This window comes from Leuresthes tenuis, unplaced genomic scaffold (assembly GCF_036924035.1).
Source record: "Leuresthes tenuis unplaced genomic scaffold, fLeuTen1.0.hap1 SCAF_1, whole genome shotgun sequence".
Taxonomy (NCBI): Eukaryota; Metazoa; Chordata; class Actinopteri; order Atheriniformes; family Atherinopsidae; genus Leuresthes; species Leuresthes tenuis.
In genome coordinates, this window is record NW_027325355.1 from 40573464 (window position 1) to 40597780 (window position 24317).

The 24317-nt window shown below is 42.4% G+C and overlaps 1 protein-coding gene, 1 non-coding gene and 2 pseudogenes across 2 annotated transcripts; all 4 read left to right on the forward strand.

Moving 5' to 3' along the window:
• The window catches only part of LOC140291422 (NLR family CARD domain-containing protein 3-like), a 46507-nt pseudogene extending 28550 nt beyond the window's left edge, over window positions 1–17957 (forward strand).
• On the forward strand, window positions 5600–5718 carry LOC140298365 (5S ribosomal RNA). Its single transcript, XR_011914020.1, has one exon. It is a non-coding gene; the product is annotated as a 5S ribosomal RNA (ribosomal RNA).
• LOC140283607 (5S ribosomal RNA) lies at window positions 5988–6106 on the forward strand (annotated as a pseudogene).
• Window positions 17958–19811: 1854 nt separating the features above from the next.
• LOC140290576 (stonustoxin subunit beta-like) lies at window positions 19812–21280 on the forward strand. Its single transcript, XM_072379358.1, has 3 exons — window positions 19812–20037; window positions 20508–20554; window positions 20674–21280. Exons 1-3 carry the CDS (start codon window positions 20006–20008, stop codon window positions 21207–21209), a joined length of 615 nt encoding a protein of 204 aa, XP_072235459.1. The 5' UTR covers window positions 19812–20005; the 3' UTR covers window positions 21210–21280.
• The last annotated feature ends 3037 nt before the right edge of the window (window positions 21281–24317 follow it).

The following is a 24317-nucleotide window of genomic DNA, read 5'->3' on the forward strand; positions in this document are numbered from 1 at the left end:
TCAAGTTCTGAATCACTGTCACCACATGGTCAGGGAAGGTCAGCCCGTTTGTCAGCCCGTCGCACAGGCTGCAATCCAGCGACTCAGAGCATTCACATGCTGCTGAGACACCTGACAGGCCCAGTGACCCTCTTCCTGACGCAGGTGCTCCTGCAAGTCAGGTGGTGCCTCAAGACGGCCCACCAGCACCTGAAGAGCACCATTCGCAACACACACAAGGTTCTGATGGCGGTGGGGCACGTTCATCAGATGGCTCGTCACATGCATGCCCATCGCCACTTTCACCGCAAGAGGAAGTACCAGGCCCGTCTGACCCACAAACTTTCACATATCCGCCCACGCCGGGAGGGGACTGGTTTACCTCTGATTCAGATTAGCTGCATGATGGTGTTAACCCTTTGTGGGTTAACAACGGGGGAAATTATAGTAGCCACCACTGCTAATCCTCACACAGTCACCCCGCGACACACATTAGACACATGCGCTTTGGCAATGACCACATTAGCCACTAACAGAGGGATAATAGATGATAGTGATAGTGATAATGGGGAAATTAAATACATAATGCATGTCAAAGCAGATATATATGATTATGTGTTAACAGAAGAAATAACAGGGGCCGAGTCAATGGGTAAGCATTGGCTGGGATATCCCCAAAACGCGGACTGCAGTGGGGAGGGAACGGTGACCATTCAAGTAAGATGCACCAAGACAATGTGTAAAAACACACAAACAGGACAGAGCATGTCAGTAGCAGAAGCCAGAATCAACGTAAGATTAATGAATAAAAGACAAAGACGGGATTTGAACAAATTGAGAACAGCACATTGGGACACAAATTTGTTCCAACAATGGATACAGTATTCAATAAGCGATATGTTTGCAGCAAGAAAGCAGGAAAAACAAGACTGCATTGCCTGCTATAATGCTAAAAAACTACCCCAAGTTCAAATATTACCAGCGAGAAAGATAGGAGATTGTCCAGACATTTCCAAATGTTTTCCCCACTGTACAATGCACATGGCAGGGGGACTGTCGGGGTGGAGTGGAAACAAGAAGGTCTGCCCCAAAAAGCTTGCTTTTGATGATTATGACACGCTGACAGTACTTCCCCCAGTGGTGCGCAAGCCTGACGACCTTATCTTTCCTTTCTGCATAGCACGAGGAGACGAATTGGAGGAGGTTACGCAGAGAGCATCTGCAGTGATGACGGATGCGGAGGAATTGGTGAGATGCAGCAGATTAACATGGTACCCGAAACTAACCACAGGAAATGCCACAGGAACCATCAAAATATGTGAGACCAGTCCGAAAGCCCAAATACAATGTAAGCAAATAGTACCAAACGGGGGACATGTGATTTATGAACAAAATTCGTCCTATATAGCCCAGTACAGACTGCTGGATTTGGGAAAGGGAACAGAACCATTGGGAGATATCTTTTGGACTTGTGAGAGTAACGCCACTATGTTGCCACACCTACCGGCCAACTGGGCGGGCATATGTGCTCCAATAATGTTAACAGGACGTTTATCCTTAATTACACAAGAATCAAATTAAACTGAAATACACCTTAGGAGCAAACGAAGTGCTCCTGACTCCAACCCAGATAAGGACTGGGATGTTTGGAAAGCATGGGATTGGAGAGCATCCAATGAAGTTTATATTACCTGGGATCAGGTCCCCTGGGGTGTTCCTGATGATAACACTGCTATAGGAGAAGCCTGTATAGAGACTGGGAGGGGATTAGGCTCGGTTCCGTTTGCAGGAACTGTAGCAAACGCCCAATACATAGCTAGAAACAGTCAGTGGGTCAATCTCCTTTGGTTTAATCAGCAGAGATTTATGAATTTCACTGTAAAAGGGGTGGCGCTAGTGCGGGAACAATTACATGCAACGTCATTAATGACCTTAAATGGTAAATGGTAAATGGACTTGTACTTGTATAGCGCTTTTCTAGTCTAGCTGACCACTCAAAGCGCTTCACTACATGCCGCATTCACCCCACTCACACACACTCATACAGCACGTCTTAGGATACACATAACTACGTGCTTTCTAATCATTCATACACATTCATACCCCCAATGATACACTGGGGGAGCAACGTGGGGTTCAGTGTCTTGCCCAAGGACGCTTCGACATGTATCCTGGGGAAGCCAGAGTCGAACCACCGACCTTCCGATTGGTGGGCGACTGCTCTTCCTCCTGAGCAAAATAAATTAGATTTGTGATAGAAACACGCATGGCAGAGGATCAGGGAATTTGTGATGTAATTGGGGAAGAATGTTGCACCTTGATTCCAATGCACACAGGCGCCAACGGTAGTTTGACAGGAGTCCTGAAAGAAATTAAGCGGCTGCGAGATGAACATGTGAAAAATTCCAATTGGAATACGCAAATTACAAGTTTTTGGGACTGGCTAAGTAAATTACTATGGCTAAAATACCTAAAAATGGCTGGAATAGTACTGGCCGAAATTGTGTTGGTGGTGCTGCTGGTGATCTGCTGTGTCATACCTTTGCTCCGTCACCTAATATCACGTCTTTTTGCTAGCATAACTGGACAATTCCCTGTAGTGTTGATGCAAAATCACCCAGACGTGGAAGAACGCATAGGGCTGTATGAAATATAGGAAAATAGGTAGGAAGGTAGATGGTCGCTGCCTGCTCCCCACGAGGTACGTGTTGTAAATACTCACATACATGTTGTAAATATTCACGTACATGTTGTCGATCGTCATATATACAAAGGAAGGCAAGTCTCTCGTATACATGTTATACTCATATAACCACGAAAACCTACCATGTCTCCATCACAGACTGTTGGAAATGGCGGAAGCTTTCTTTACCCGACCACATGTGGCTGTGGATGATTGGTTTGGTCACAGTTCTAGCAGAGGGGACTACACACACACACCCGTAGGAACACACCCACCCCTAGCTGCCAACCCATTTGTTCCAAATAGGCACCTTGGTGACTCCCAGCAGGACGAAAGGCACTTCGACCCGCCGTCAGGGGGGCCTGAGTGGAGCTAGGCCCAGACACCACCACGGGGGAATCCAGCGAGACCAGCAGCAGATCTATCCGACATCCAGTGGCCACCAGCTTTCCGCAGACCTCCGTCCAACCCGCAAGGTCCAGACGATCCAGAGGATCGAGGGCATCCTTCGGAGATCCACATCAACCAACCAGCAGTTGCGATCCAACCGATGGCAAGACCTCCATCTGTCAGACCGACCTATCTTCAAGTCGGCCCGGGTGATAGGGCTCATATCTCAGCATTCCTGACCCGGCCTTTCGATCAGTACATACAACTCAGTGATCTTCGGGGTGAGATTGGGACCATGACAAAAACAGTCTACTCTGCGCTGCGAGCAGGTCTCACTCCTATGGCCCGCAAAAGATCCAGAAAGTCAGAAGCTCCGCTCATAGAGGCAAGTACAAACAGAACCTGACGCGGGCGAGAGCGGAGCAAGAGCGACTGACTCAGCAATTGGTCCTTGCCCAACAGACAGCCAACACTCTCCAAAGGCAGATGGATCGGACCCAGGCTGATTATGATCGGGCTCAGCTAACCCTAACGCAACTGCGACAAGCCAATGCTTCTCTTCTCACATTTTGTCAAAACAGACTGCGGCGACAAACCACTGCAGTCAATGGAACGGAAGCCATACTGAGAAGGGGGGGTGGGGGAACCCACCATACCCCAGGAAGGACCAGCTGGAGGATTAAGACAATAGAAATGGGACTATCTGAAAGAGGATGTATAACATATTACGATGGATTAAAGGAATCAAAGTAATTAAGACAAAGGTAGTAAGTACAGATATACACTTAGTGCTTGGTTATGGATAAAGGGGATAATGATTAATATTTGTAAATTAGTAACCTTGCTATGTAGGCATGGTTCAATGATGTATTCACGAGTGCATATGCACCGTGAATAAGTATATTGCTACATAGCACTATGTTGTGATGCTCTATAGCGATATACATGCTGAAGTAGCAAGGGTGTGAACCCTCTGTTGTAGGCTTAGCCTGTGTCATAGGCACAGGCCTGATGAGGGACTTTAAATTGGTACAGTTTAAGCATTGTCCTAGTGGCAATGAAGTTAGTGAAAACAATAATTAAAAATCTTTCTATAAAAAAAAGTTTCAGAGGATTAACCCTCATACGTGTGCCAAGGGTTCGCCCTTAGAACAAACCAAAGGTAACTAGCTGTGTGAGCAGAAATGGACATGGTTTGGTGTGTGCTGTTGCAACTATCATTATGTCACAAGTATATTTACCCTGCATGTTCACGTGTGATTTTTATGGTACGTTTAGTTTAGTGTTGACATGTTGTACTGCTGACATTGCCACCTGGCGAGGGCTTTACCTCTCACAATCTACATGTGAGAGGATGTTTCCCTGGCCATGTCTGCAAGGTTCAGCTAGGAGCCGTCAGGGACGATCACGAGAGCCATCTGGATGGGCCAGTCCCAGGATGGATTTTAAGGTGAAGTCGTACAGCTGTCCTTACAGCTGGAACTTCATCTTCTTGTGATCCTCACTGTGGGATGCATATGTGCTGACTACTTACTGTTGGTGTGGTGTTTTTACCTCTATAATATAATCATTGTGCTGTACTTGATTAATCTGTGTGTGCACGATATCTACTGAAACGTGGTTTTCTTTGATGGGTGGTCCTTATCAGGACCACAGGGGGGAAATGTGGTGTAATTTTACCGGGCCCTAAAAGTAATAGAATATGAAGGCATGCTTACGAAAGTTAATGTCTGGAAAGTACCAATGGAAAGTACCAAAGTTTAGCTCTGTGTAATGACAAGTCAGGCATTAATGTCATGGAAAGTACCAAAGGTCAGTGTCGAGTCACGCATCAATGCAACAATAGTAAACAGGGAATATGGATGTAGAGGGGAAGTCGGGAGTAGTGGGAAGGACTATTACATGAATAAAGGTTTTAAAAAAGACAGGACAAAGGGCCCTGCCACGGGTAAACTAATTGGTTAAGACATAACGGTGGAAGATTAGGGAAAACACGCCATATGAAAGGAGGGGCCCGGGGAGGAGCATCCACAGGCCCAACTTGTATAAAAGAGGGGAACTTTAAGAAGAGTTTTCAGACTTAGCCCGGGCTACTTCTCATGTATGGTCGAATTGTAACTGCAATAAAACCATCATTGGACCGCGAACCAGCTGAATCTGTCTCATCTTTGACACTTCGTGACTTCTCATCTTTAACTACTAAGTATAGCACATTAGGTATTTTGGACTCCACAAAAGTCACAACAACTGCTTGGGAATACCGGGTGCCTTAAGTTTTTTTTCTCTTCTCTCGACCACCTGCATGTCTTTTGTTGCAACGTCTGATCACCTTGTGACACATGAGGAAGTTGGTCATCTTCAACTGCTGCTGCTTTGTTGGCAGACACGAAGTGATCTGAGAGTCTCAGTTTCAGCTGGAGAGAATTATCACATCAGGGAAGAAGATGTGCCCACTACACATCAGCCTTTCTCTGCAATTATCTGGTTACATAGAGGAACCGTATGATTCCAGTACTTATATAATGCACATTTGTCACAGAGATTGTTGCTTACGGCAACACCGCCCTGAACATGCCCGACCTCGTCTGCTTTCGGAAGCCAAGCAGGGTTGGGCCTGGTTAGTACTTGGATGGGAGACCGCTTGGGAATACCAGGTGCTGTAAGCTTTTTCTCTTCTCTCGACCACCTGCATGTGTTTTTTTGCAACGTCTGATCACCCTGTGACACATGAGGAAGTTGGTCATCTTCAGCTGCTGCTGCTTTGTTGGCAGACACGAAGTTATCTGAGAGTCTCAGTTTCAGCTGGAGAGAATTATCACGTCAGGGAAGATGATATGCCCGCTACACATCAGCCTTTCTCGGCAATTATCTGGTTGCATAGAGGAACCGTATGATTCCAGTACCTATATAATGCACATTTGTCACAGACATTGTTGTTTACGGCCACACCACCCTGAACATGCCCGACCTCGTCTGATCTCGGAAGCCAAGCACAGTTGAGCCTGCTTAGTACTTGGATGGGAGACCGCTTGGGAATACCAGGTGCCGTAAGCTTTTTCTCTTCTCTCGACCACCTGCATGTCTTTTGTTGCAACGTCTGATCACCCTGTGACACATGAGGAAGTTGGTCATCTTCAATGACATCCAGAGCTTCTCTACAAGGCCGTACCACGTGACTGCTTCCGGTGTCGTGCAGAAAAACGACTGCCCCCGATGGGGACGAGCATCAGTTCGGAGGAAGTGAGCATAGAGCGACTTGAAGATATAATATACGACTGCCATCAACTGCCAGCGCAGCACCGAGATAAATGTGTTTTTTTTTTACTGTGCAATAGAAATGCGCCTTAGTCCAAGTGAAGAGGCTACTGAAAAAGAACGGCACAGATAAAAAAGTAACCTGATGTTTCCATAATGTAGGCTAGTTGTAAACAATTGATGAGGGAAGATGCTTTACCTAGCCACTTCTATTGTTATCGTTGTTATCGTTGTTGCAATGTGATTTTACACCGCTTTGATCTACAAATAAAGTTTTATTTCAATACCTAAATTTCAACAATTTTATGAAGATTAGGGAATAAATACAGAATATATATAGATAGTTTTAACGTCACATTAGATGGCAATCATACAATACATAATGAGAAATCAGCAAGTGTTATCACTTGCTGATTTCTCATAATTTCTCATTATATGCTGGGTAATAACGAGTTATATTTGCTTCATTACATTTACTGAAGTAACTTTTTGGATAATGCAGTACATATAGAACTGTAACTGTAACTGATTGCCTTTACATTCTGCATGACATTCTCTGTGTTTGCCAGATGCATGTACAGTGAATTTGGTCAATATCACTCTACAACTCTTTTTTTTTTTTTTTTTTACACACCTTCCTTGAGTTGTGCATTTTGAGTCCTCATCCATCAAAGGCGTTTACACTTTGCAGTTCAAACAATAATAAATAAAAAAAAGTTGCCGAAAGCCCGAGCATCATCTCTAAATAATTGTAACAAGGTAAAAAGGTGTGAGCAGATGTAAAAGGAATATAATTTCCAATAGAATCTAGGTCAGAAAGGTGATCTTCTGTTCCACAGATGTGGACCATAGGAACAGGAAGTTGTCTCACCCTGGGTTCTGACTTTATGAACCATTAAAGAACCCTGAAGACCGGTGGGTTCTGATGAAAGCACACTAATGGACTAATGGAAAGCATATAAAGATCAAAAGGTGTTGGACCTAAAACTGAACCTGATTTTTTTCTATATATTTATTTTAAAACCCATAAGAACAATGGTCTTCCCTCATAAATAGTTTATAAAATGCAGATGTTCTAGCTTTTTACATTATTTCACTGTCAACATTTTAAAAACTTTTGTAAAATCAAAAAGTTTAGCACCACTTTTCAACATCCTTCAGCATGAGAAAGTCTAATCCTGATCCTGAGAGATCACATCATCAGATCTGTGCACCTGGAGACTGCACAGACAAGGAGAAGATGCCATCATGATTAACTGTTTAGCTTTTGTTGTAAAGTGAGAGCTTCAACTGCAAAGTCTTTGTTATATGTTCCATGTAATCAGTAGATCTGGAGAAGGCTCTCAGCTCTCATGTCGACAAATATCTAGTTTTAATTTAACAGGTAATATTGTTGTTAGTATTGTTTTAAATGGTCAAATAATGAAAGTACTTATTACAGAAGCTTTGTGTGTCACCCTATCATATTTATTGATGTACTAAGGTTGTAATTGTTTAGGTTGCTCAGCTGATAATCCTTACTTTCATCTATAAAATCACATCAGGATTAGCAACAAGCAGAATATACATGTTGTTCTGAAAATTATAGTGTTTCATCTGTCCTGATTTTACAAGATAATCAATTGTTGCAAATTAAAAAAAGCCTTTGAAATATCTCATCAAACAAGATACGTGAAATTAAAAATACGAGCTGGAAGCTGTTTACTGAGGGTGCGTAGTGCTCTTTAACTCTGTGGGATTCCACAAGTACAAAACAATGATGTGTTGAACTTGACAACATGAATTTACAGGAAATTTATTTTGTATAACATAGAATTATGTCTCTGTTAGTGTAATAAGTTTGGGAACAATGGAAGTGAGTGTGACTGTAAATAAATTGAATTAACAGATGTTCACCTGCAGAGTATCATGTGTCTGTAGTCATGAAAATCCATCTGACCTCCGACAGGAAAGTGAGTCCATTTTTGATGGAAATGGCATTTACTTGGATTTAGATTGTATCTTTGAAATGGCTTGAGATGGATGACACTTGTTGTGATTTCGGCTCTATAATAATGAAGCTGAATTGAAGACTTTTGTATATTTTATCTGTACTTTGATTTATAAAATGTCAAGGTCGTTCGGGATAACTTCAAGCCCTTCAGAGCTTCTTCAAAGGTTTGTTTGTCACAAAAATAAAAGGCCTTGTGTTATTTAACCTTTAATCAGTGTTCCAGCAGTGGTGGAACTGCAGAAAGGTTCAATGGAGATGGAAGTGTGCATCACCAACCTTGAGGCCAGCTGCACGTTCAAGCTCTTAGAAATGACAGTAAATGGACTTGTATAGCGCTTTTCTAGTCAAACTGACCACTCAAAGCGCTTCTAACACTACACGCCACATTCACCCACTCACACAGCACGTCTTAAGATACACATAACTACGTGCTTTCTAATCATTCATACACATTCATACCCTGATGGATACATCAGGAGGCAACGTGGGGTTCAGTGTCTTGCCCAAGGACACTTCGACATGTAGCCGGGGAAGCCAGAGTCGAACCACCGACCTTCCGATTGGTGGGCGACTCTTCCTCCTGAGCTACAGCCGCCCCAGTAAAGCAATAATAACAGAGCGAGATGCTTTGAAGATGCTTTTAGCATCAATGTGCTAATGAATCTGAAACCAAACCCAGTCTAAGTGCTCAGAGACCAGCGCTCATCCAGTTCCTATAGCCAATCCAGTGTGAGGATACAGCAAAAAATTGAAAAGAACTCCCCAGTATGACAGATGACCTGCAGAGAAGAGAAAGGCACATTTGTACCAGCAGCAACAGAAAAATATGACCTACTGATAAATGTGTGGGCGAAATGACCAGATGAGTTTATTCTTTTTATACTCACATCATACCTGCTAAATTGTGTTAAGTTTAGTGTTATTTAAGTAAGAAATGTTCTTTTTCAGTGTTTTTTTTTCCATATTTTGCAAGCTATTATGTTAAATGTTTCAGTTTTCTGTTGATCTTGTTCTCTGGATTTAGTGTTCTGGCATTTTATTTAGTTCTGCTTCTGCTTCACTCCTGGTTACTGTTACTGATTGTATTAGTCATCACCTCCCTCAGCACATGTATGAGCAGGGCTGCTCATTGTTGCTGCTCTGTGTTTGTGCCGGCCAATGATGAAGTTCTCATTCCTCTGACACCTGCATGTGAATCTGGAGCAGCAAACTGTAGGGTAGATAATCATCAGCAGAGAGCCACACATGCACCCTCTGATAGTTTTTACATTTTCATACCCCACTAAAGCCACTTCACTGCAGAAAGAGACAGTTCTTTACATTTCACCACCACCACTCAAACACAACTCAGCTAAATGAGGCAGAATACTGATCCTAAGCTGAATAAAATTCTCTCTGTGGTCACTCTGGAAGGACACAACTGGCTCCAGTTCCAGCACTGGGAGAAGTTTGCTGCTGATGGTTTGATGTGAGAGCTAATAGAAGAGTCCTGGACAGTTAGAGATGGTCATATCACCTCTGAGCTTTGTTCTGGCTCTCATGTTCCCCACACAGAGTGGTTTTAGTGTCCTCACACTGATCCATGCTGCTGAATTCACATCATCTCACACACACTTTCTACCTCCATCTGCACCTCAGCTGCAGCACGGTGATGCCCCTCAGTATATTTAAGATTAGTTAAAGCTGTACTCTTCATCTTAGACCCTTAGGTGCTGTAACTAGAGATTATTGGTGGTTACACATATGATTTAAAATCCTTCCCTTTGTATTATAAATATATTAATCATGTCGATCCCTGTTGATTTCTCAGAAAGGTGATCTCCAAATAAAGTTAAAGTGTAGAGTCTGAGGCAGAGGAAGCTGCTGGATTTCTACCATCAGTCCAGTAGATGGAGGCATGGACCTGCAGCCCAGCCCACACAGCATGATTCTGATGATGATGAAGCAACATCTCCCAGTTCACTTTGACTGGAAGCTTTAGTCACCTCAACATTTTGAAGACTTACGCTTTAGTTTTTAGAGGAGTTTTTAACAGGAAATGCAAACAATGACAAAACTCTAAATGTTTGTTCTTAAACTACTTGAACTAAACCAAAAAGAAAAGAGGAAACAAAACTAAATGTTTTCCACTGTGTTTAGCTGCAGTCCAGCAGCTTCTATAAGTCACAATAACTTCACCTGATTCTCTGACATCAACTGTTTCCATCTCACCTGTAACTCATGTACCAGCAGTGACCACTGAAAGAGATGAATTATCACCAAGCATGACTCAGCTTTGGTCCTGAATGCAGCACATTGAAAGTTTTCTCCCTAACACACAAACTGGGAACAAAAACACTTCAGTTTGCTCTGAAGTCTTCTCTTCACCAGAGTTTTGGTTCCAACTACATGAAATAATTAATAATTTTCTTCAGTTTTTTAAGTTCAGGTGCTGATCAGTGATTGGACTTAAGGCTTCAGTTCTTCAGCAAAGAGGTGAGCTTTATCTAAATGTTTTAACCATGGAAAAACTAACAGATTCAGCTTGTAATGTTTTATTCCAACATGTGTTTGATATGAGCTGCGTTCATATGTGAAGAAGTATATGATATTGAACACATGGATATCTGATGTATGGGAGCCTGATATCATTTGAACAAATCTGATCTTTTTGGTTTGGGGACATTTTTTCTAAGTTATGACAGGAAATAAATAGGGAGTCCATATACAGTATGAGAAGAATATGGAGGGATTATGTGAAACCAGATAAACCCACCTTTTTAGCTTTATGTAACAGCTCTTTAAAGTTCAGGCTGTTTTGGAAGAGACATATAAACGTGATGGAATAAAAGAGATAAAGTGGGCCGCTGCAACCTTTTTCTCAGAAAAACCCCAGAGGGCTCATTCAGACATGGAAAAGGCTCTGAACCATCTTCAGTCAACTGTATATGGCTGAAAATGGAATTAGAAATGCTGATAATCTGTGCGTTTACCTTATTTAATTGGGGACTGTACAGCACCACAGTAGTTTGTACTGCTGTGTGAAGGATTAAAGATTATTGTGCCCATTTTTATCATCAGGAGGAAGCGGGACCTTCACATGGAACCTCCCGTAATCCAGAAAAAGAAACGGGATCGGTCTGCTAAAGGGTAAGTACTTTGCTTTCATGTACTGTCTAGCTGTGTGCTACATGACAGTAATAGATATGACAGTATTAGGTTTAGAGTGATCATGAGAAAAGCATGCAATTGTGGATTTGATCATTACAGCCCATTTAAACCTGACAGCAAGACTCAAAGACATCAAACACAGCTCTGTTCTAACAGTCATTTATATGAGCAATGCTTATGCTCAACATTTCTTTTCTGAAAAATAAAAATAACTGCAAACTTATAAGGGTTATCTCCCCCGCAGTATTTGAATAGATCAAAAATTAAGCACCTTTAATGAATGAACTGGCAAATAATTTCAATAACCGAACAACTACATTTGAACCATAATCCAAAGAGGAAGGTAGGTGATGCATTTAGTCCAGGTGTAACACCACCACTCAACTTATATGAAGAATGGAGCCACGGTGTCAGTTTCCTCATGGACATTGATGATTTATTCACCCCCGAAGAGCTGGTCTCACACTATAACACAGGACCTCATGATATCCTCAACTCCCTCGCTCCACTAAAAACCAGATCTGTCTCTTTCTCCCTCTCCGTTCCCTGGTTTACGCCCGAACTTCAGCTTATGAAAGCCAAAGGCCGGCAGCTTGAGCGGCTTCATCGTAAAACTGGACTGACTATACACAAAGAGATGTACAAAAAACATTTTCTGCTTTACCAGGACTGCATTTCTAAATCCAAATCAAACCATTACTCCAGTATAATCTGTTCAAATGTAGATAACACCAAGTCACTGTTTTCACTGTTCAACAATATCACTCGATCCCCAGTTTCTATACCACTCCATCAGTACTCAACTGCTTTCTGTAATTCTCTTATGTCCTTTTTCAACAACAAAATCCAGACAATCCAACAGGATCTCGGTTCAAACTCCTCCAGTGACACTTCTGACCTCCACCCACCCCTTTTACTCCTTCAAGCTCCCCACCCTCTCAGAGATCTCTGACCTCATCCAAAAATCCAAGCCCACCACATGTCAGCTGGACCCCCTCCCCACAGTTCTGGTTAAATCCTGCCTCCCCTCTCTGCCCCCCCTCATTTCTGCCATCATCCACTCCTCTCTCACAACTGGAATTGTCCCTTCATCATTCAAAACCGCTGACATAACCCCAATCCTGAAAAAAACGTTGTGCCGATCCTACCAACTTCAATAACATCCGTCCCATTTCTAATCTGCCCTTCATTTTCAAAATCCTTGAGAAAACAGTCGCTACTCAACTCCACTCCCACCTATCACTCAACAATCTGTATTAACAGTTCCAGTCTGGTTTCCGTCCACTCTACAGCACAGAAACTGCACTTGTTAAAATCACTAATGACCTCCTCATGGCAGCTGATTCTGGTTTACTCACTATATTCATCCTTCTTGACCTGAGTGCGGCCTTCGATACCATCAGTCATCCCACCTTCCTCAACAGATTACTTTCCATCGGCATCACCCACACTCACTTGACTGGTTTAGATCCTACCTCTCAGGCCACACTCAGTTCATTCAACTCAAATCCTTCACATCCCAGTCTTCTCCCGTCACTTCGCTCCTCCTCTTCATCATTTACCTCCTTCCCCTCTGCAACATATTCCACAAGTACAACATCAGTTTTCATTGCTATGCGAAAGACACCCAGCTCTACCTCTCCGGTAAACCCACCTCCACTCTCCCACCCTTGTCCTTTGCAGACTGCCTAACCGACATAAAATCCTGGTTCTCTTCCAATTTTCTCAAATTAAACAGCAATAAAACTGAGATTTTCCTTATCGGTTCCAAATCAACACTATCCAAAACCGACAGTTTCTCAGTTACCATCGACAACTCCACTGTCTCCCCCTCCCCACAAGTTAAGAGTCTGGGTGTCATCCTCGGCAGTACCCTATCTTTTCATTCACATATCAACAACATTACCCAGTCTGCATATTTTCACTTCCGCATCATCAACCCCTTCCACCTACCACATCACCCCCGTCCTACAGCAGCTCCACTGGCTCCCAATAAAATTTCTAATTGAATTCAAAATCCTCCTGTTAACATTTAAGTTCATTCACAGTCTCGCCCCTCCCTATCTGTCTGACCTCCTCCATGTTGCCACGCCCTCCCGCACTCTCCTATCCTCCTCCTCTATCCACCTGACTGTCCCACCTGCCCTTGTCACCACCATGGGGAGCAGAGCATTCAGCCGCTCTGCTCCTCGTCTTTGGAACAGTCTTCCACCGGACCTCAGGAACACTACTTCACCCCCACACTTCAAATCCAAACTCAAAATCTACCTTTTCAAACTTGCCTTTTCCCTATGACTTCATTTGCACTATGATTTAATTTGTACTGTGTAATTTTAACCTGTGTCCAGAAAGGCGCCTATAAATGAAATGTATTATTATTATTATTATTATTATTATTATTATTAATGAAGGGATGCTTTCTGGCAGCAAATGTTAGCTTGTGGTCATAGTTGCCATTTTGTTTCCACCGTGCAAGTAGACCAGACTGAACTTTGGTGGCGTCTATCTCTGTGGTGTGATGTCAGCTCTGTCCATTGTAATAGATGCTTGAGCCACAATAATTTACAACCTGAGTGAAATCAACCTCCTGTAAGGTTGGTCGCTGCAAATTCAATTTTGTCTCTGCAGTATTGATCTGTTTCTTTTCCTCTGATAGCATCTCATGCCTAAAACATCAGCATAACAAAGGGCCTCAGAACTTCTTCTACAGTTCCTACTCATTTTCTGACTGGTCCGGGGCACAGTGGCCTTTCTTGGTGCTAAAACAGGGACATTGCTGCTTAAACCATTGTCCCAGAGTTCCACAAAGTTGAAACTTTGAGCTTTGAAAGAAGGTTTCGCTTTTCAAAGAAATGGTAATCCTTGCACTTGTTTATAAGTGTCCAACCAGATTCCTGCAGCCCTGAAGTGTGTAATGTACAGCTACACAGTGTGGGCTGAAAGAGAACCCCAGTGAATGGATTAAGTTATAGAATATGGGTGGATGGATGATGATGGTACAATACATGTGAAACTTCTATGGAGCTGGTGTTGGTACTTTGTTTCAATAGAATCAGTTAAGTGCTGCTTTACCTTTAATCAGTTAATTCCACCTCTCTTTCTAATACAGAATATGAGAATATAGATCCAGGTGTTAAAGAGTCACCAAAGAAACTCAATGTACCTCAAGAAAATAGGATTACATCCCAGGGCCGACCCAGACAGCAAAGAATGTTTGGCCCAAAGTGGGCTGTAACTGAGCCATAAGTGCTACAATTGTCCCAAATGGGTATGTCTGGGTTGTGACTTTAGAATGTATGAAGGTTTACTATTAAAAAAAAAACAAAAAACTGTTGTGTAGTATAAGCCTTTGAAATGTTCCGCTTATCATTGTGAGATAAGTAATTTATTGTGATTGCTTGATTAGAGTCTGTCAGGGTTCATTGGTGCAGAGGGAGGACACAGAACTTCAAAGTAACTTAATTTATAAACAAAAAAGCACAAAGCAAGAACAAAAGACTTATTATCAAAAATCTTGACAACAAAAATAAAGCAAGACAAGACAATGAAACTGTGAGGCAAAAACCTGACAAGACTGTGAGTAAACATGGCGTGAACATGGAAGGTGAGGTGATTAGTGACAAGATGCAGCTGTGGAACAGAAACAGGTGACTTCAGTGAAACTTAATGTGACAGGGGAAAAATATGACAGAAATTAACCTGAAAAGAAGACAAAATATAATCAGAATGGGAAATCCAGTCATGGAAATCCAGGACCCACCTTCAGTTGCTTTGCTGAGGTTAACAGATGATCATTTTGGGTGCTCCCACAAACTAATTCTTCATGATTCCTCCCCAGAGTGGACCAGCAGAGCTCAGAGGTTCCGAGTGGTCAGTCTGTCCAGCAGCATCAAACGGTACAGCTGTGGTACTCCATATTTCTGGTCTGTACATGTACAACAACTACTTTCCATCTATTCTGTCATCTCCATGCTGCACTTTGTAGACCAGTGGATTGCCAGTGTGTCCAACATGGATCTGATGTTTGGCTCTATGATTTCAGTCTGATTGGCTCATTCATAAAGTATTCTGTTCCAGCTGCTGGAGGACAACATGGTCACTTTTGTGAAGGAGGAGCTGAAGAAGATCCAGAAGGTTCTGAGTCCAGATTACCCAGAATGTTTAGAGAGTCACAGGAAGGATGAGGATGAAGAGCAGAGGAGCAGCAGAGAGGCATTAGTGAAGATCACAGTTCACTTCCTGAGGAGAATGAAGCAGGAGGAGCACAACAACAGATGTTCAAATACTTAATGAAGCTTATTTTTTAAAAATTTTTTATGAAGCGCTGACAAAAGTCTTATCCGTGTTCACTCAGAAACCCTTGCTGCAGTGTGTCAACGTAAACTGAAATATAGGCTAAAGAAGTTCCAGTGTGTGTTTGAGGGGATTCCTAAAGCAGGAAACCCAACCCCTCTGAATCAGATCTACATAGAGCCCTTCATCACAGAGGGAGGGACTGGAGAGGTCAATGATGAACATGAGGTCAGACAGATTGAAACAGCATCCAGGAACCCAAATAGACCAGAAACAACCATCAGACAAGAAGACATCTTTCAAGCTTTACTTAAAAGAAAAGAACCAATCAGAACAGTGATGACAAAGGGAGTGGCTGGTATTGGGGAAAAAAAGTCTTCACACAGAAGTTCACTCTGGTCTGGGTTGAAGGCAAAGCCAACCAGGACATCCAGTCATGTTTCCATTCACTTTCAGAAAGCTGAATGTGCTGAAAGAGAAAGTTCAGCTTGGTGGAACTTGTTCATCACTTCTTTAGTAAAGTTCCAGGTTGTGTTCATCTTGAGCGGTTTGGATGAGTGTCGACTTCCTCTGGACTTCCACAACAAGGAGCCCCTGACTGATGTTACAGAGTCCACCTCAGTGGATGTGCTGCTGACAAACCTCATCAGGGGGAACCTGCTTCCCTCTGCTCGCCTGTGGATAACCTCACGACCTGCAGCAGCCAATCAGATCCCGCCTCACTGTGTTGGCATGGTGACAGAGGCCAGAGGGTTCACTGACCCACCGAAGGAGGAGTACTTCAGGAAGAGATTCAGAGATGAGGAGCAGGCCAGCAGGATCAGCTCCCACATCAAGACATCACAAAGCCTCCACATCATGTGCCACATCCCAGTCTTCTGCTGGATCACTACTACAGTTCTGGAGGATGTGTAGAAAACCAGAGAGGGAGGAGAGCTGCCCCTAGACCCTGACTGAGATGTACATCCACTTTCTGGTGGTTCAGGCTGAAGTAAAGAAGGTCAAGTATGATGGAAGTGCTGAGACAGATCAACACTGGAATCCAGAGAGCAGCAAGATGATTGAGTCTCTGGGAAAACTGGCTTTTGAGCAGCTGCAGAAAGAAAACCTGATCTTCTATGAATCAGACCTGACAGAGTGTGGCATCGATATCTCATCAGCCTCAGTGTACTCAGGAGTGTTCACACAGATCTTTAAAGAGGAAAAAGGGCTGTACCAGGAGAAGGTGTTCTGCTTCATCCATCTGAGTGTTCAGGAGTTTCTGGCTGCTCTCCATGTCCATCTGACCTTCATCAAGTCTGGAGTCAACCTCATGAAAGAACAATCAAAGTCTCAGGTGTCTGAAACACAAAAAGAGACTCTTCTACCAGAGTGCGGTGAACAAGGCCTTACAGAGTCCAAATGGACAGCTGGACCTGTTCCTCTGCTTCCTCCTGGGTCTTTCACTGCAGACCAATCAGAGTCTCCTACAAGGCCTGCTGACAAAGACAGGAAGTAGCTCACAGACCAATCAGGAAACAGTTGATTACATCAAGAAGAAGATCAGTGAGAGTCTGTCTGCAGAGAGACGCATCAATCTGTTCCACTGTCTGAATGAACTGAATGATCGTTCTCTAGTGGAGGAGATCCAACAGTCCCTGAGTTCAGGAAGTCTCTCCACAGATAAACTGTCTCCTGCTCAGTGGTCAGCTCTGGTCTTCATCTTACTGTCATCAGGAAAAGATCTGGACGTGTTTGACCTGAAGAAATACTTTGCTTCAGAAAAGGCTCTTCTGAGGCTGCTGCCAGTGGTCAAAGCCTCCAACAAAGCTCTGTAAGTATCCTGATTGTTAGATTTGATCATCAGCACTGTGCTATCTTTGAAGTGTATGAAGACTTTCTTGTTTTGTTATCATCTCTTTAGGCTTATTGTCTGTAACCTCTCAGAGAAAAGCTGTGCAGCTCTGTCCTCAGCTCTCAGCTCCCAGTCCTCCAGTCTGACAAAACTGGACCTGAGTAACAACAACCTGCAGGATTCAGGAGTGAAGCAGCTATCTTCTGGACTGAAGAGTCTAAACTGTAAACTGGAATCTCTCAGGTTAGGTTAAATCAACTTGTATTACTGATGATGGTGCAAATCTTAATGTGATGCATGGAGTGTCCTGAGATCCCGACCCATAAGAAATAGGAGAATCTTGCTTCCACATCCTGTCTTACATTAAAGAGGATGACACTGTAAACTTTAGCAGGACAAACATTACTGTTAAGTTTTGTCCTCGTGTCTGAAGGGGCTGAACTTCTGAGAATGAGAGAAAGAATAATAAACATATAAAAGGTAAAAGCAGCGATGATGGCCATTGCCACCAAGGTGTTGAGCCTGAGCTCATACCTCGAAGGATGTATCGATGGAGAACAAACAATTTTAGTAATCAGCTTTGTGAAAGGCTTGCACATCTTCTGTTAAAATCCATAAATATGGAGTTAATCACTCCATATATTCACTTATATATTATTCATACATATAGGCCTATCACTTCCTGTTGTCAGTGGGCGGGGCCAGGGCGTTGGTAGGTTATGGGCATTTGTTTTGGGTGAAAGAGATGAAACCCCATCAATTTGAGGACTTTTGGATGATTATAGCAGTGATTTTTAATATCACATATTGAAACTCGCCACACCTTCCAGCGAAAAGTCAGTTTTCTAAATGAAGTATTTGTTATCTGATGTCCATTTGAAGTTGGTGTGGTGAATGAGGTCCGAGTCATTAGTCAAAGATCAAACCAATAATATCCTATGAGATGGTGAAACATCAAAATTCAAGCTGCTGCCATGACAAAAGTTTTCAATATCCTTTGGTGACATGAGTTTTATGTAAATACTGACCAAGGTTCAGGGTGTTGTGATAAAACCTGTAGGAGTTTGTTAAGATACAAGTCCTGATAAGGAACAAAATTGCAGAAAAAAATCAGATTTAAATTCAAAATGGCTGACTTCCTGTTTGATTTTGTGGATGGTTCCAAGATGCTGTTTTGTAGGGTTGACATGCATGTATCAAATTTCATCCATGTCAGTGAAGTTAGTGGGCAGGGCTGAGTTCTACCCACTTCTGAGACAGTTCAAATATGAACATTTTCACCATTCCTGAATCATGAGCTAAATTTCCAAGGCCCCCAAACTCAATTTGTTTGCCAGGAAAATAAATGCTACAGATACAAAGTGTCACATTTTAAGTTTTCTTTTGTCATGTTTCCAGGTTAATTTCTTGTCATGTTTTTTTTTCCCTTGTCACTTCGCTTCAAGTAACCTATTTTCTGTTTCTCAGCTGCACCTCGTCACCAATCACCTTCCCCAGTATTTAGTTTCCAGGTTCATTCACAGTCATTGCAAAATAATCACCTTACCTTTTATGTTTCATGCCACATTTGTTAGCCACGTCTCGTCAGGTCAGATTTTTGCCACTCGTTTTGCCATAGTCTTGTCTTGTCTTTTGTTTCATAGTCTTATTTTGTTTTCTTAGTTCAAGATTTTTGATAACTGGCTCTGCGCACCCTTGGTTCTTGCCTTGTCCTTTTTGTTTTGTGAATAAATCTTTTTTTTTTGTTTTTTTTGTTTTTTTTTAAGTCCGCATTTGGGTCCTCCCTTCTCGCACCACGCATCGTGACACAAAGGGCCTTCGCACCACCTTTGGTGCTTGGGCCAAAACAGAAAAGAAAATTATTTAGGAATTTTAAGGAGGACATTTGAGTAAATAATTACGGGGGGGGGGGGGAGACAATGTTTCAATAAATGCAGAAATGTGAAGGCAATCAAAGAATTAAGTCATCATTTTTATCTGTTAGCGTTCATCTGAGTATATATCATGTTTATTATCAATACTGTTTCTTAATAAGCTATTGTTTTCTTTCCCCTATTAAGAAATTAATATGTCACCTCCTGATCTGAGCCCAGTTTTAAACGCACCTTTAAGTTATATGTTAATGAATTACAGTCTCTGCTGAAGCTTGAAAATGTAAAATTGGTCACAAACTGATTCACTGATTCACTGACCAGCAGCAGTACTCCCAGAGTTCTAGTTTCTCTGAACATTTGATGACAATCGGCTTCAGTTTCGGAGCAGTTCTTTCAGAGTTTCTGTGTTGTTCTGTGTGTCTGCAGCCTGTCAGGCTGTGATCACAGAGGAAGGCTGTGCTTCTCTGGCTGAAGCTGTGACCTCCAACCCCTCCCATCTGAGAGAGCTGGACCTGAGCTACAACCATCCAGGAGATTCAGGAGTGAAGCTTCTGATGGCTGCACTGAAGGATCCACACAAACTCAGGTATGGGGAGGCTGAAAATGAGTGTTATTAACACAGGAGCTTTTTTCCTCTGAACATAACTTAACACTGATTGAACATAAACAGCAGATATTTGTGTCCAGGGACAACAGTGAACGCTGTTCATAGGTCAGAATTTACTCAACAAATCATTTTACATTTGTCGTTTTGTCCTTAAACCCTGTATCAGATGAGTTTAATCTCAGAGCAAAAATGGGTCACTGACATGTTTAGCCTGTTAGCTTAGCTCTATCAGAAGAGGAAGCGTAAGTCACTAATAATTCCTGATATTCTTCTCTAACTATACTTGAGCACAAGCACACAAGAGAGCTTTAGAGTAGCTACACTTAGTGTTATCTGTCCAGATGTTTTCCTGTTCCTTTCTCAGTGTAGAACAATGTGTGTGAGAGCCATGTAATGTCAATGTTTGCATACTGAAAGAGACTATGCTGCTCTGCCCCCCCTCCTTTCAGGGTGGAGCCTGCTGGAGAACGATGGTTGATACCAGGTCTGAGGAAGTGTAAGTGTGTTCTTCATCTGATTCATGACATCCAACCATCTTCACACCGTCACATCACTCATTGTGAACAGATGATAGATCAATAACTGCAACTGGATTGTGTTTGTTCTCTCCATCAGATTCCTGTCAACTCACAATTGACACAAACACAGTGAACAGAGAACTGAAACTGCCTGACAACAACAGGAAGGTGACACGTGTAGAGGAGGATCAGTCATATCCTGATCATTCAGACAGATTCGATGTCTATCCTCAGCTGCTGTGTAGAAATGTTCTGACTGGTCGCTGTTATTGGGAGGTCAAGAGGAGAGGAGGAGTTTATATATCAGTGAGTTACAGAGGAATCAGAACCAGAAAGAGAGGAGGCAGTGACTGTGTGTTTGGATGGAATGATCAGTCCTGGAATCTGAGCTGCTCTGATGGAGGTTACACTGTCTGGCACAATAAGAAAGAAACACCGATCTCCTCCTCCTCCGTCTCTAACAGAGCAGCAGTGTATGTGGACTGTCCTGCTGGCACTCTGTCCTTCTACAGAGTCTCCTCTGACACACTGATCCACCTCCACACCTTCAACGCCACATTCACTGAAGAACCTCTGCATCCTGGATTTGGGTTCAGGTTCTGGCCACCTGGTTCCTCAGTGTCTCTGTTCTGAGTATAAAGCGTGTCCTCCTGTCAGAGAATCACTGTTGAACAGATAGTTCAGTCTGCACATGTATGTCTCTTTCACTCATGTCTATCTATCTATTTATGATCTATCTATGATTATAGATTTTATTACAATACTTTTCATTCATTTAGTGCCTGTGTAATACTGATAGTTTAAAACTATTTCAGGTGAATGTACCCTCATTTAGATTCAGATTCACTTTGTCATTCTTATGTGTACATAAAAACTAAATACTATTTCTCAAGTTAAAATTAATTCAAAGAAGTGCAGTACATTTCGAAAGTGTGAAATGTGTCTTTATTGCATTTTCACAAATAGAAAAATGGTTTCACAAATCTGAGACTTTTTCTGTATCTTCAGGGTCTGTACATCAATCCAGTCCAGATTTGAGAAGTCTAGGTACAGTGGTTTTTGATCTGGACATTGTCCAATGTGGTCTACATGCTGAAAAAACAATATAATGCACGTTTTTTTGCATTTTCACAAATAGAATAAACGTTTAACAAATCCGAGGCTGGGTTATAATGAATGTTTAGCCTCTCTATGATAATCTAGTTCAGATTTGAGAAGTCTGGGTTCAGTGGTTTCTGATCTGTACCTAGACGAATGTGGTCTTTGTACAAAACAAAAACAGGGAAATCTCTCCTTTAGCATTTTCACAAATAGAATAAAAGTTACACAGATACAATAGTAAGTGTCAGGCAAAGCTGATTTCTTGTCTAAAAAGTTTTCACATCAAGAAGTGTCACAAAAAACAATCAATCAGTGGACAAACAGTTGCACAATAAGTTGATTTCCCCTTAATTTTCCCCTTAAGTGTCGAATTAAGGGTAAATAGTAATCATCTTAAGACACATTGTTGTAGGGATCCAATACTCACTGTAATGGTGTCGGATGCTCTGCTGCCGATTTGTCTGTGTTCCTTCTGTAAGGAAGTCCAGGACCCAGTTGCTGGTGCTAGTGCCCACTCCTTGCAGCTGGAGTTTCTCCACCAGCTGCTGTAGCAAGATGGTGTTAAATGCAGAGCTAAAATCGACCAGCAGGATCCTGGCATGTGTGTTCTCGTCTTCTAGAGGAGTAAGGGTGACGTGGAGCAGGGTGGATATGACATCCTCCGTAGACAGGTTTGCCCTGTATGCAAACTGCAGGTGGTCCATGCTGATAGGGAGATGGGATGTAATGTGGTTCTTGACTAGCCATTCAAAGCATTTCATGGAAACTGGTGTAAAGGGTAACAGAGCGATAGTCATTTAAGCAGTGGAGGTTTGAATTTTTGGGAACTGATACTACGGTGGTGCTACTGAAACAGGTGGGCACAACAGCTTGGCAGAGGGAGGTGTTAAAAATGCCTGTAAAGACACGGCCTGATACATTGTCTGGTCCGGAGGACTTTCGAGGATTTATCTTCATAACGTTTCTCCCAACACTCTCAGCAGACAGCTTCAGAACCTGGTCAGTGGATGGTGCTGTCAGTCTTTGTGCACCCCTGGTGTTAGTGACCTCAAACCGGGAATAAAACCTGTTTAGGTATTCTGGGAGCGATGGATTGTTGCACTGAGCTGTTTTGACTGGATGTTTGTAACCCGTTTCTGTCTGAAATCTCTGCCACAGGTCGACGTCTCCCTGATGTCTTCAAAGTGCTTCTCCAAGTTCCTCCCATACTGTTTCTTAGCCTCTTGCCTCCCTATATGCTACTGCGTCACTAGCTTTAAAGGCAGAATCACGGGTCTTCAGGAGTGAACGGACCATCGCCTGTCAGCCATGGCTTGTTTGTGGCGCGTGTTTAAACAGTTCTCACCACAGTCACATCATCAACACATTTACAGATCCAATCCAATTACAATACAAGATACACTGATGTAAAAATGACATAGGAGAGGTTTCAGCACCAACCCAAATTAAGCTTTTCACTCATCTTTTTTATTCTGACTTTGTTTTATGTGACATGATAATTAACTAACTTTGTATACTTTGTTGTGAATAAACACCATGATTCATCACAAAGTTGTCCTGTGGTGTATTCATTTATAGCAACACGTTGTGGTGTTAATAACATCCAGTTATGTTGATGAAACCTGAACGTAGAGGCCTGGATGACGTTGACTCCTGATATGACACCTCTAAGGACACCTCGGGGTTGTTTCGGTCAGGATATGTCTTGTAACTCACACATAAAACACATTTCTAGGATGTCCGTCTTTCACACACATACAAGAACATCCTTCCTCAGAGTGATGCAGGAAAACTGCTCCATGCATGTGTTACTTACAGGCTGCAATGTTGTGATTCCTTATCAGGACGTCAGCGTATTTAGGAACGAGCAGAGATCACATTTCACCATTTAGAATGTTAAATCTCTCTTACTCATAAAGCTCTTTAATAAAACTGACTTGAATCACACTTTTCTCAAAACAAGCATCCTGACTGCAGCTGCTCTGCCCGGTGGAGGATCTTACCTGCGCTTTAGGGGTCAATCCTACAATCTCAGGCACATCTGTCTCATCTCCAACAACAAACTTCTGCAAAGCAGCCAAGAAACAGATGTAGCTGAATCTAACTGTGTTGTAGGTCGACTGCTTGGCATGTGACTGGAAAACTAAAAGCTGCTCTCTGAAGACCCCACGCTGACCTGATGCAATAACTGAGGCGGATAGAGGTGAAACTGAGTGAAATAGAGTGGAAATATTCAACAGCACATTATTTAGAACATATGTATATATCTGTGGATCTGATAAAACAGCAAAATTTGACTATAGTTGGACTATAGTTTATGAAACATGTTGGAATATTCTTTTTTCATGTCCTTAGTCATTCTCTGAAGCAAAATACTGTGATTTAGGGGAGTTTGACTTAACAAACACAACTTACAGCAATACCCCACAGTCTGCAGTATCAAGACCCTAATTTTCCATAATTGCTACTTCAGAGGAGTAAGAAAGAGTTCAAGCCATGTAGTGTGGGAAAATGCCACCTGGCCCTGTACTTCTACTGTAACACTGACCATTTTTTACATTTTAACAGTGTGAAATGACATCAACACGGTTTAAATTACACAGAAGTGACATGCTAAAAGTGCAGAAAGTTGTGTGCTAT

Excerpts from the sequence above, each read along its gene's own strand:
- LOC140290576 (XM_072379358.1), top strand. The coding sequence starts at position 20,006 with ATGGCTGCACTGAAGGATCCACACAAACTCAG. Across the intron at positions 20,038-20,507 it reads AAGGATCCACACAAACTCAG|GGTGGAGCCTGCTGGAGAAC; the intron begins GTATGGGGAGGC and ends CCCTCCTTTCAG. Across the intron at positions 20,555-20,673 it reads GATACCAGGTCTGAGGAAGT|ATTCCTGTCAACTCACAATT; the intron begins GTAAGTGTGTTC and ends TCTCTCCATCAG.